Source organism: Myotis brandtii, unplaced genomic scaffold (genome assembly GCF_000412655.1).
Source record: "Myotis brandtii unplaced genomic scaffold, ASM41265v1 scaffold250, whole genome shotgun sequence".
Lineage (NCBI taxonomy): Eukaryota > Metazoa > Chordata > Mammalia > Chiroptera > Vespertilionidae > Myotis > Myotis brandtii.
This window is the reverse complement of record NW_005359478.1, coordinates 2,929,225-2,940,499: the sequence shown is the minus strand read 5'-3', so window position 1 is coordinate 2,940,499 and position 11,275 is coordinate 2,929,225. Positions and strand designations below refer to the sequence as shown.

The 11,275-nt window shown below is 49.4% G+C and overlaps 1 protein-coding gene across 1 annotated transcript in view; it reads right to left on the bottom strand.

Annotated features, from left to right (window-relative positions):
• BCAN (brevican) overlaps positions 1–11,275 on the bottom strand; it is a 33,888-nt gene that overhangs the window by 17,543 nt on the left and 5,070 nt on the right. Inside the window, exons 7-9 of the mRNA XM_014540652.1 lie at positions 1,764–1,771; positions 1,164–1,176; positions 637–640 (exon numbers count right to left, since the gene is read on the bottom strand). Coding sequence (XP_014396138.1) covers positions 637–640; positions 1,164–1,176; positions 1,764–1,771 — 25 coding nt within the window. The remainder of the gene's footprint in view (positions 1–636; positions 641–1,163; positions 1,177–1,763; positions 1,772–11,275) is intronic.

Here is an 11,275-nt window from a genome sequence, read left to right as displayed (position 1 = left end):
CCGCCCTGCCCTTCCCCGGGGCTGCCCCCGCCCCCTGGCCCAGAACACGGGGGGCTCGGGAAAGTCACGGGACCCGTTGCCTTCTCGGCGTCGGTTCCGGGCGGCAATAGAGAGAGCAAGGACGAGTGAAGTAGGACATCCTTCAGGGGATGGAAGCCGAGGCTTGGAGTAAGGAGGGAGGGCAGGAAGGCGGGGAGGACGCAGATGATGCTGCAGCTGGAGGGATGGCAGTTAGACAGCCAGAGGGACTGGTCAAGGGGACAGGAAGGGGACTCACACTTTGAGAGGAGGGAGGAGGGCGAGAGAACGGGAGGTTTTGCGCCTAGAGGGACACCACACACAGAAGAATGGGGGAGGGAAGCTGTGTTTGGAAGCCGGATGAGGAGCAAAAGACCTTCGCCACCTCCCTGATGGGGCTCTGTCTCCTGTGGTGCTCGCACTCCCTGGACCGAAGGGGAGCTGACTTTGCAGCTGGAGGGACAGGTTAGACAGCAGATTCATGGGTTAAGCAAAGCAAGTCATAAACTCTCTAGACATGGGGGAGGGGGTGGGGGTGGGAAGGTGGCGCTGTGAACCAACGTTACTGCTCATGCAAACCAATGTGGGAAATGCAGGGGTTGCTGGGAGCCCAAAAGGCCCCCTGGCCGGGGCTCTTGCAGATGAATGTGCAGCCTGGTGCCAGGAGGTGGGCCTTGACGGCTGCCCAGCCACTGGGGACTTACTTCTCAGCGCCCAGAATACCAATGACAACCTCCTCCCAGCTCCAGGGCCTCTGCTTCCCTCCTCTTTCCCAGGCTCTCTCCCCTCCCTCCTCTTTCTTCCCTCCTGGGACTCCAGGCAAAGCCCCTGGCACAGACAGTGGGCAGGACAGCCAGACGCCGGATGGATTCTCTCCCCTGTACACCAGCGGTAGCATCAAGGAGAGCTTGTCTGAGGCTTTGATCCCCATAATCGTCAGCAGCACCCCCCAAATATCCCAAAGAGAGTGAGGTGCGGTGCACGCAATGCAAAGGCAGGCTAAAAGCAAGTTCCTGTCCTCCCGTCTAGACTGCACCCAAGTCCCTCCTGCGTGGGAAATCGGGGCTGCCTTCCACTGGATGTCCCAACGGCCCCAATCCTTGAGGAATTCTGGCAACTCCCAGAGACGCATCTCCTGTAGAGACAGGACAGGAAGACCTAGGATGGAGGGAGGTACCGTCCCTCAGTGAGAGAAATGCCCCAGGCGGGGAGGGGAGAATGAAGAGGACAGAGCAATGTGCTTGGGATGGTTTAGGGAGGAGGAAACCTCAGTTTATTGATTTTGTTAAGTAAATGTTAACTGAGTGTCCACTATGGACCAGGCACTATTTTAGGCCTGGGGGTGCTGTCCCAAGTCCTCTAGTGGAGAGGAGGATCCAAGGCCTTTGGAACAGATCCGAACCTGGTAGCCCAAGGACCTCCCTTGGCTCCACTCAGACCTTCTGTCCTGCAGGACAGTGTCAGCATGGGGTGTACATCCAGCCCGACCCCACACGGCTCTTCTCCACCAGAGGCTCAATGGGGCCAGGCAACCGAATGGCTGGAATTCAGTCCCAGTGGTGGCTCACAGGTAACCATAGATTTTGCCTCCGGAAAACTTGTCTGTGACCTGGGAAGACAGAGAAAGTGACCTTCCTCACTACCTCCCCTCATGTGCCCTAGGAGTGTAGGCACAGTTTGGTGCCCAGGGGGAGTCCAACCCTGACTGAGGCCAGCAGCACCTGGGTTGGGACAAGGGCTGGTACCAGACAGTCTGTTCCAAGAGGGAGACCCCTAGTGGGAAGCCAGACAGAGTGAGAGAACAGAGCAGCTGCCGCTGTGAAGGTCTTGATGAGAGCCAGCATTTGAGTCATGGCACTGTTTTGCCCTTTGCAGTGGCAAAACCTTGAAATGCTTCTGTAGTAGCATCTACTCTATTGGATGACATCTACTGCTCTGGGTGCCATCTACTGTGCTGGGTGCCACCTACTGCGCTGGGTGCCATCTACTGCTCTGGGTGCCATCTACTGTGCTGGGTGCCATCTACTGCACTGGGCTGGGTAAAGGAAGCCCCTGGCCTACACGTCAGCAAAACCTACTTCTTTTCCTCTACTTGTCACACACACACACACACACACACACACACACACACACACTCAAACACACACACACACACACACACACACACACACACTAATCTCCACCAGATCTCCTGGCCAGGCAGTCAGTGGGCCACTCCTCTGTGAATGGGATGGGGGTGCAGTGTTTGAGAGAGAAATCTTTTCTTGAGGATTTCCTAGGGGAGGAATAAACACCTCCCCAAGCCTTTTCCAACATTGCCAGCTGTAACAATTCACACTGAAGTCTAATCGTGCTTTGAACTGGCAGTTTCTGATCAGGGACCTTCTTTACTGTCTTTACTTACATCTTCACCCATAGCCATGTGACCACCCTCCCATTTCTATTCACTTGCTGAGCAAGATCTTCCCTTCTAGGTCTCAGAAAAGGACCCCCAGGGACTGGCTGAAAGCAAACAGAACCAAAGGAAGCAGGAAGAACGCGGGTCACAGTTCAAGCAGAACCACTGGCCCAGTAACAGGAGGAGAATGTCTCAGGTAACCGTAGGTATCTTCTGGATAAAGAAACGGAGACCAAAGAGGTGAAGTGACTCTCTAGGGCCCTGGTCGGCAAACTGCGGCTTGCGAGCCACATGCGGCTCTTTGGCCCCTTGAGTGTGCCTCTTCCTAAGCCTTAGGAGTACCCTAATTAAGTTAATAACAATGTACCTACCTATATAGTTTAAGAAATTTCAATCGTTGTACTGTTGATATTTGGCTCTGTTGACTAATGAGTTTGCCAACCACTGATCTAGGGTCACACAACAGGTAACTGACCGTGACCAAAATGAAGTCTCTTGCCTCCCAGGTCAGGGTCTTGCCAGAACTTGGAGCGGTCTCTCTCTGGGGAGAGGAAGCCTGGGAGGTGGAGAGAAGACAGAGAGGAGGGAGAGTGGGGGGAGCGCTCCTCCCTTTTCCACGTGCAGCCCAGCTGGCTTGCCTCCCAGCCTCCTGAGCCCTGGGGAGTTTTCCAGTCTCTCCAGATGAAGACAATCCATCTCCTGCCTCTCCCCTTCAGCTGAGGTCACGACCCAAGTTGAGGAGACAGAATCTCCCCTCCAAGTCCAAGTTCTTCCATCCTAAGAGCATTCCATCTCCAGTGTTAGCCTTGGGCCTTTCTCACTGCACTCCCAACCACAAAGGCCACTGGAAGAGCCTGTCCTTCCCAGCCCCTTGAACACCTGCTTCCACTTTCCCAGGCTTGGGGGTAAGGGCCCAGGCAGCTTAGTTCCTCTCTGAGGCCCTGCATGTCACACAGGCACCTGGGAACGTGCATGTGGGGCTGAAGGGAAGGATGGAGGCAGTGCTAAGCGCTGGCACAGCTGTGTTAGGAGAATGGGGGCTTTGATAGCTTCTGAAAGGGGCCAGGAAGCAGGGGCTGCTAGTCCAGGCGAGGGGGTGGCCAGGAATGGCTGGGTATAGCTCTAAGGGCTCCTGAAGCTGAAAGAGAATGGGGGTGGGAAGGGAAATGGGGGGTGGGGAGTCAGTGGTGAGGCCTACAGACTGAACAACCCCTGCTGTATGAGCAGGAGCCACTGTCCCCTGAGCTTACAGACCCTCGCTTTGAGGGATGCAAACTCTTGTGTTTAGAGGAGACCACCAGTCTGTTCCATAAGGAACAGCTGAAGGTACTGGAAGGCTCGACCCTGAGTACAACCAAGTCTACTTATTGACAAAAAGTCCCTTCCCTCAGGCTCCCTGCAGTCCTGTCTCTGGCTCCTGATGGGGAAGACCATTCACTTTTCTATGATGCTGGGCCAGCTATTAACCTCTCTGAGCCTCAGTTTCTTCACCTGTAAAATGGCACTAACACCTTGATTTATGGTTTTGATGTTGGAACCTTGTAAATATTTTATAAAATTAAAACACAAAATTAAATAATTCAATTAACTTTAAATTAAATTTTAAAAGAATAAAAGTGCTTCAATCCCTTAAAATCTAAAACTTAAACAAATGCACCTAATTGTATATGAAGTTGGAGGCAAAGCCACCCAGAATTTTCTGATTATAAAACTCAGCATTTTTTTTTTAACTCAGCATTTTTACTATACATTTCTAAGAGCAAAAGAGCCATGGAGAAATCTTGATGTTGGCATTACTATTTTGAAAAGTTTTTTTTATTATGATAAAGCAAATAATTATAGTAATAGTTTTAAGAACTAAGATTTGCAGTGTAAAAGAAAGTGAAAGTTAAGCAATCACTGCTAACCTTTCATCTGAATTAGACACAACAGCATGAACTCATGATGTGTGTGTGTGTGTGTGTGTGTGTGTGTGTGTGTGTGTGTGTGTGTGTTCTGGAGAACAGTTATATATAACATTTATAAATATTATTTGTGTATACAGTTTATTTAGGAGCAGTAACAATCTGATAACAATGAATATGCCTTGTGCCCAGATTGTAGTCTTGAACTTTCCACTAAAAGGAACCAGGACTCTGGAGAAATTCCAGGCCTGCAGCAGGATAATTTTTCATACTTGAGAACTCAGGTCAAGTTCATGTCAAAAGGACCCAATAGCCAACTTGAGAATACTCCCACTGGCCAAAAAACTTCAGCATTAACATGAATCATGACTGTAAGAGATGGAAACATATCCAATAATATAAAAAGTCAGTAAGTTCATAATGCTACTAAAACATGAAATCACTGGTCACCTTTGGACATCGATAGCACACCAACTCACGATTTTGGAAATCCATAGGGTACAGCAGATCCTGTTGATGCCCCTGCCCATATCCTCTTAGCAGTGACCTCAACAAGCCAAAGGCTGCTGACTGCTGAGGAATTTTTCCGATTGGGGAGGTATGCTTGGCCTAAGTGCATGGTGAGTCAGAAGTACCAGAGGATTAATGCCCCTGGAGACAGCCCTCAACCAGTGACAGAGGGTGAAACCCCAGCCCCCTCACCTCTCAGGCAGGAACTGTGAGGCAAGTCCTCCAGTCTCCAGCTGCCCATGGTCATCACCTGTTCAATTATTTGGATTACTTATTCAATTATTTATTAGATCCCTTCCCTTCCCTGTCTCACTTTCCAGGTTTATTAAGATCTGGGAACTTTCAGATCCACAAAGTCATGAGCACATGTGGGTGAGCACAGTATTCCAAAATGGCACATTTGTGATTGGGAATGAGCATGCTCAGAGGGAGCAGGAAGCCAGGGCTCCCACATTACTTGTCTCTATTGCACCCATGCCTCTCTCTCAGCTCACCCTATAGTTTTATGGGATTTCTCCGTGGTCATACTCCAGAGGAGGAAAAAGCCTAGGCCTGTTTCTTGGATGGGTCACTTTGATATTTTGATGTGAGCTAAACATGGACTGCTGCCACACAACAGACCCACTTAGGGGTGCCCTTAAAAGATAGTGGTGAGAGCCGAACCGGTTTGGCTCAGTGGATAGAGCGTCGGCCTGCGGACTGAAGGGTCCCGGATTCGATTCCGGTCAAGGGCATGTACCTGGGTTGCGGGCACATCCCCAGTAGGGGGCGTGCAGGAGGCAGCTGATCGATCTCTCTCATCCATGTTTCTAACTCTCTGTCCCTCTCCCTTCTTCTCTATAAAAAATCAATAAAATATTAAAAAAAAAAAAAGATAGTGGTGAGGGAGGATCCTCCCAGGGGGTTTCAGGCAATACACTGGCCACCTACTTTGCCGTGAGAGAGGGGACTTGAGGGAAGTATATACATGAACTCTTGAACAGTGGCAAATGGCTTTGTTGGTTGGCCAGGGGCCAGGAAAGGGTAAGACTGGAAGATTGGAGATAAGAAAGTCTGGGGAAGAGCTATATGGGTGGACTGACAGCAGTGGGCATTGTATCTTGTGGCAGGACCATTAAAGAACATTCACTGCAGAGGAGACACTGAATAGCCAAGGGAAAAGAAGGATTCTAGTGGGTAACAGCCAGCCTTTGTCCTCCTCGATGCCAGGGCTTGCACAAGGGGCCCATGAATGGAGTCGCTGTGGCAGTAGACATGGAGGCTATGTGAGGGCCCACCAGCAAGGGCTCCCTCTCACCAAGGCTAATCTAGCTGCTGCTAATGCTAGATGTTTGACCTGTCAGCAGCAGAGACAGACACGGAACCTTCAACATGGTACCATCCCTTAAGGAGCCCAACCAGCCACTGGGCAGCATGTTGATTACAATGTACCTCATTCAATCTGGAGGAGAGAGCAATATCTCCTTACTGGGATTAATATTCTGGATATGGATTTGCCTTCCCTGCCCACACACCTTGGGCAGCACCATTATCCAAGGACATAAAGGAAATGACTTAGCTTTATGAGATCCCATATAGTATCACCTCTAACCTAGGGGATCCACTTTACTAGTGAAGGAAATGTGACAATGGGCATAGGACCATAGTCTCCATTGGCCCTATGATACACCACATCACCTTGAAATTGCCAGCCTGATAGTCCACTAGCATGGTCTCTTTACAACACATCTAAATACCAGCTTGGGACCAGCTGGTGTGGCTCAGTGGTTGAGCATCAACCTATGAACCAATGGCCAGGGCACATACTCGGGTTGCAGGCTTGATCCCCAGTGGCGGGGGTGGGGGAGGGGGTGCAGGAGGCAGCCAATCAATGATTCTCTCTCATCATTGATGTTTCTATCTCTCTCCCTCTCCCTTCCTCTCTGAAATATACCAGCTTGGGGAAACATCATCTGGGATTGGGCTACTGGCCTTCGAAATACAGTATATATTTTGAACAAGTGGCCATTGTATGGTGCTGCATCCCAGAGAGCTAGAATTTTTTTTTTTAAGCGGGGGTCGGTGGCGGGGGCGGGGGGAGGGAGGGGGGAGGAGAAGAGAGGAGAGCTAAGGAAATCTGCCTGGCACCGACAGCTAGAAATTATGGGTCAGGAACCAGGGTATGGAAGTAGAATACCCCTTCATAATCAGTCCCATGATCCATGTGGGGAATTTGTGCTTCCTGTTCCTGTAAATTTAGGCTCTGCAGAATTAGAAGCCCTAGTTCCTAGGTTGGGAGATGTGTCTACAAGGAGTCACAGTAAGGGTACCACTAAACCTAAGGCAACAGCAGCCTCTGGGTCATTTTGGGTACCTCATGCCAATTGACCAGTAGACCAAAAAAATGTATACTGACAAAGACATTTGATCTTGGTTATTCCATGTCCAATGGTAATCATGAACAGGCAATTGCAGCAATGTTGGTCTCTCAAGGGCATGGCAATGAAAGGCTGAGGCCTTCAAGGATGAAGGTCTGGGTTTTTCCATTGTGAAAACACCAGAGACCAACAGAATTAATTGTAGAGGAGGGAGATGTTGAATATTGATTACTCCTTGGAACCAACTGCAGCAACGGCTATTGTAGTTTGTCCCACGAGCCCTCCTGTTGCAAGACACTTTTTTTTTTTTTTTAAGATTTAGAAATTGCCATCAGCCACCATGTTGAAGAATCAGTGACAGGACAAAGTGAATTTAACATGGGGACACAAATGGATCTGAGCACTGCAAAGGGTGGACTGTAGATACGACCCATGTTCTTCAGCATCACCTCTGCAAGAAGGCTCTTGGTGAACATCTGGGAATCTGCCTGAGGGCTTTTTTTTTTTCCTGGCTGTGGGAACATGTTTGAGCACAGGGCTAGCCAGGAATACTAGAGGGTTAATGCTTCCAGAAGCAACCCTCAATCTTCCAACAGGAAGTTCACCAATAATACCCTAGTTCCATTGCCCCTTGGGTAGGATTCTCTGAGACAGGTTCTACACTGTCTTCCAGAATTCCCCAAAGGACTGAGCCTCAGTTGCTCCACCTGCTCTATTACACAGCTTTCAGTGGCTTCCCTCCCTTTCCGGTCTCAGTTCTCCACTCCTCTACCAGTGCATCTTAGCATGACCTTGAACTCAAAGTTTTATACTCAAACTACTTGTACTCAAAGTCTTTTTAAAAAGTATACATTTTTATTGATTTCAGAGAGGGAGAGGAGGAGAGATAGAAACATCAATGATGAGAGAGAATCATTGATCGGCTGCCTCCTGCACACCCCACAATGGGGTCACCCACAACCCAGGCATGTGCCCTGACTGGGAATCGAGTCATGACCTTCTGGTTCATAGGTCAATGCTCAACCACTGAGCCACGCTGGCTGGGCGCAAAAATCTTAATTCAACGTTTGCTTTTAGGGAACCCCATTGTCTTAGTCAGTTTGGGCTGCTATAACAAATGACCATAGGTGGGGTGCAACTAACATTTATTTCTCACAGTTCTGGAGGCCAGCAGATCTGGTGTGTGGTGAGGGCCCACTTCCTGGTTGACAGGCAGCAGCTTCTCATTGCATTCTCACCTTGTGGAGAGCAGAGAGAAGCATGTTCTCCTGATTCTCTTCTCATGAGGGATCCCCCCGATGGGCTTAATTACCTCCCAAAGGCCCCATCTTCAAATACAGTGGCATTGGGGATTAGGGTTTTAACATATGAATTTTGGGGGGAAGGGAAGCACAAAATATAGTCCATAGCAGCCATCTAAGAAAAATGAAAGAGAATCAAGTATTAAGCTTACATTTCCTGAATGGGTGATATGTCAGGGTAACAAAATAGTTGATGAGGGAAATTTTCCTTTATAGTAGACTAGAGGCCCGGTGCACGAAATTCGTGCACTCTGGGGGGTCCCTCAGCTCAGCCTGTGCCCTCGTGCAGTCCAAAGCCCTTGAGGGATGTCTGACTGATGGCTTAGTCCCGCTCCCTGCGGGGAGTGGGCCTAAGCTGGCAGTAAGCTGGCAGTCGGACATCCTTAGCACTGCAACAGAGGCGGGAGAGGCTCCTGCCACCTCCACTGCACTCACCAGCCATGAGCCCGGCTCAGGGCTTCAGGGCTTCTGCCTGAGCCTGTTACAGGTCTCCTGCACTGAGCGTCTGCCCCCTGGTGGTCAGTGTGCATCATAGCAACCGGTCGTTCCACCGTTTGGTTGATTTGCATATTTGCCTTTTATTATATAGGATGATTACAGAGTACAGCTAATAAGTGAAGGAGGGATAACAAAATTAGAACATCTCCATTTTGTACTCCTAATGAAATAATGGCTCTAGAAAATGATCATCAGTAGGTATTACATAAAAAGTTAATGGGTGAGTTGAATGGTGGCCACAAAAAGATATGTCCACATCCAAATCCCTGACACTTGTAAATGTTAACTTGTTTTTAAAAAGGGTCTTTGTGGTTGTAATTCATTACATGAATTCATTCCTTAAATGCAGTTAATGGTTTTGAGATAAGATGGGGGATGGGAGAATACCAATGTGTCCCAGAATCTATACTGCCCTCCTTGGTGCTTGTGGTAGACTTGGGTACTGCTGCTGCTACCAAATAGTATTTCCAATTTTGCTTCTAGGCCAAGGTGACTGCTCTTTCCCGCCCCCTTGTGGTTGAGTGGGGCCACGTAATCAGTTCTGGAAAACTGACTTGTGAACAGAAGGAACAGGTGTCCCTCTGGGCCATAGCTATTATTTTTTTACTTCTGGCATAGTGACTTACAGCATTTGAGATGGTGACTACTCTATCAGCCTGGGTCCCTGAATAACTAAAATGAGAAGAACCACCCCCTTGTTGACCATAATGTACATGTAGCCTACCTAAGTGAGAAACTTTTATTTTAAGCCACTGAGATTTGGGGTTTGTTTGTCGTCACATCATAAGTTAGCGTGTTCTGACTAATACAATGCCATACAGCAACCAATCCTACAAGCTACCTGCTAAGAACCTGAATAATAATAATTGTTCTATTATTGCTATTATTGTTATAATAACAATCATTGATTATTATAGTTACCACTTACTGAGTGCCTCTTAGGTGTAACAGGCATGTACTACCCAGTGCAGGCATTGTCTCAATTCTGCTCCCGGCAACCTTGGGAGGAAGGTATTATCCAATGACCAAGACAGGAAAATCAAAGCTTAGAACTAGCACAAATATTTCATTTGCTATCTGTGGGTTATTGAAAATGCTATTCTTTGATCATTCTCTGTCCCTTATACAAAGTCCTATGGGATGAATTATCTTTAACAATCATAGCAAGAACCGTCTTGGAATGCAAGTTTACATGTATAAAGTGCCATTAGAAAGTTCATGACCTTTGCTCCAGTCATTACTATTCTCTAGACCAGGCTTTTGTGGTGCAGATAGATTGCTTGAACAGTAAAAAATAAAAAATAATATATATGAAAAATGAATTAATGGCATTCGAGTTTGTACGTAGAGTTACTGGTATGCTTCCTTTAGCCGGATGTTAAGAGTGCTCCGGTCCCGTTGCCCCTTTTCCCTGGCGGCCATGGTGGTGGTGAGCGCTAAACCAAATGCACAGTCACCCCAAGTATCAACCCTGTGGGACGTGCTGGTGTGGTGTTTGCCGCCTCCTCCTTCCACGGGGTTGATTTCCCATTAGTTGTAACAACGGTATAATTTTCCCTTCTTTAATAGTAGTCCTGAAAACCCTCCTGGGAGACTGGCAGGGTACAAACGCATTTAGAAATATTTTTAGGTCTTTTTATTTGTTCGGTGGTGGGGTGTAGGACTAGGGGTTGGAGCGCTTCCGGCGGATTTGAAGGAATCTTAGGTGAGTTTGTGGCGCCCCCTGGTGGTGCTCGGCGAACACCCTGGGTTCTCCGCGTCTATTCCCGCTTCGGTGCCTGCAGCTCTCCCTCCTCGCCACCCTCCCGCAGGCTCACCCCGAAGCGGCAGCAGCCCTTCAAGAGCGCAGTCAGCACGCTTTATCGAGCTCGTTCCCCTCACCCTCGACTCCTCGCTGCGCCTACAGCTTCGTCCAACACAAAAACTTCCCGTTATTTTACTGCTGTATACAGAGGTCAGTTCATGTCCCCTGGGCGCCCCTCCCACCCCCTAGCAGTGGCTGAGTTGTGTGCTGGGGGCACGCGAACCGCCACGGGGCCTTGGTCCGCAGGTCCGGGGTCGTAGCTACACCCCGTCACCATCACCGGGGCGCCACCCCCTCCCCTCCCGACACCCGACCCGACCCGCCAGGAGGCCCGGGAAGGCGGGTCGGGAGGGGCTGCTCTTCATCTGGCGGGAGGAGAGGCTGGAGGGAAAGGGCAGCAAGAGACCCCGCCACGACTCCCAGGCGCTGTCCGCGTGCGGAAGGGGCGCGGTGGCCCTACTCGGAGTAGCAGTAGGTCCCGTAGC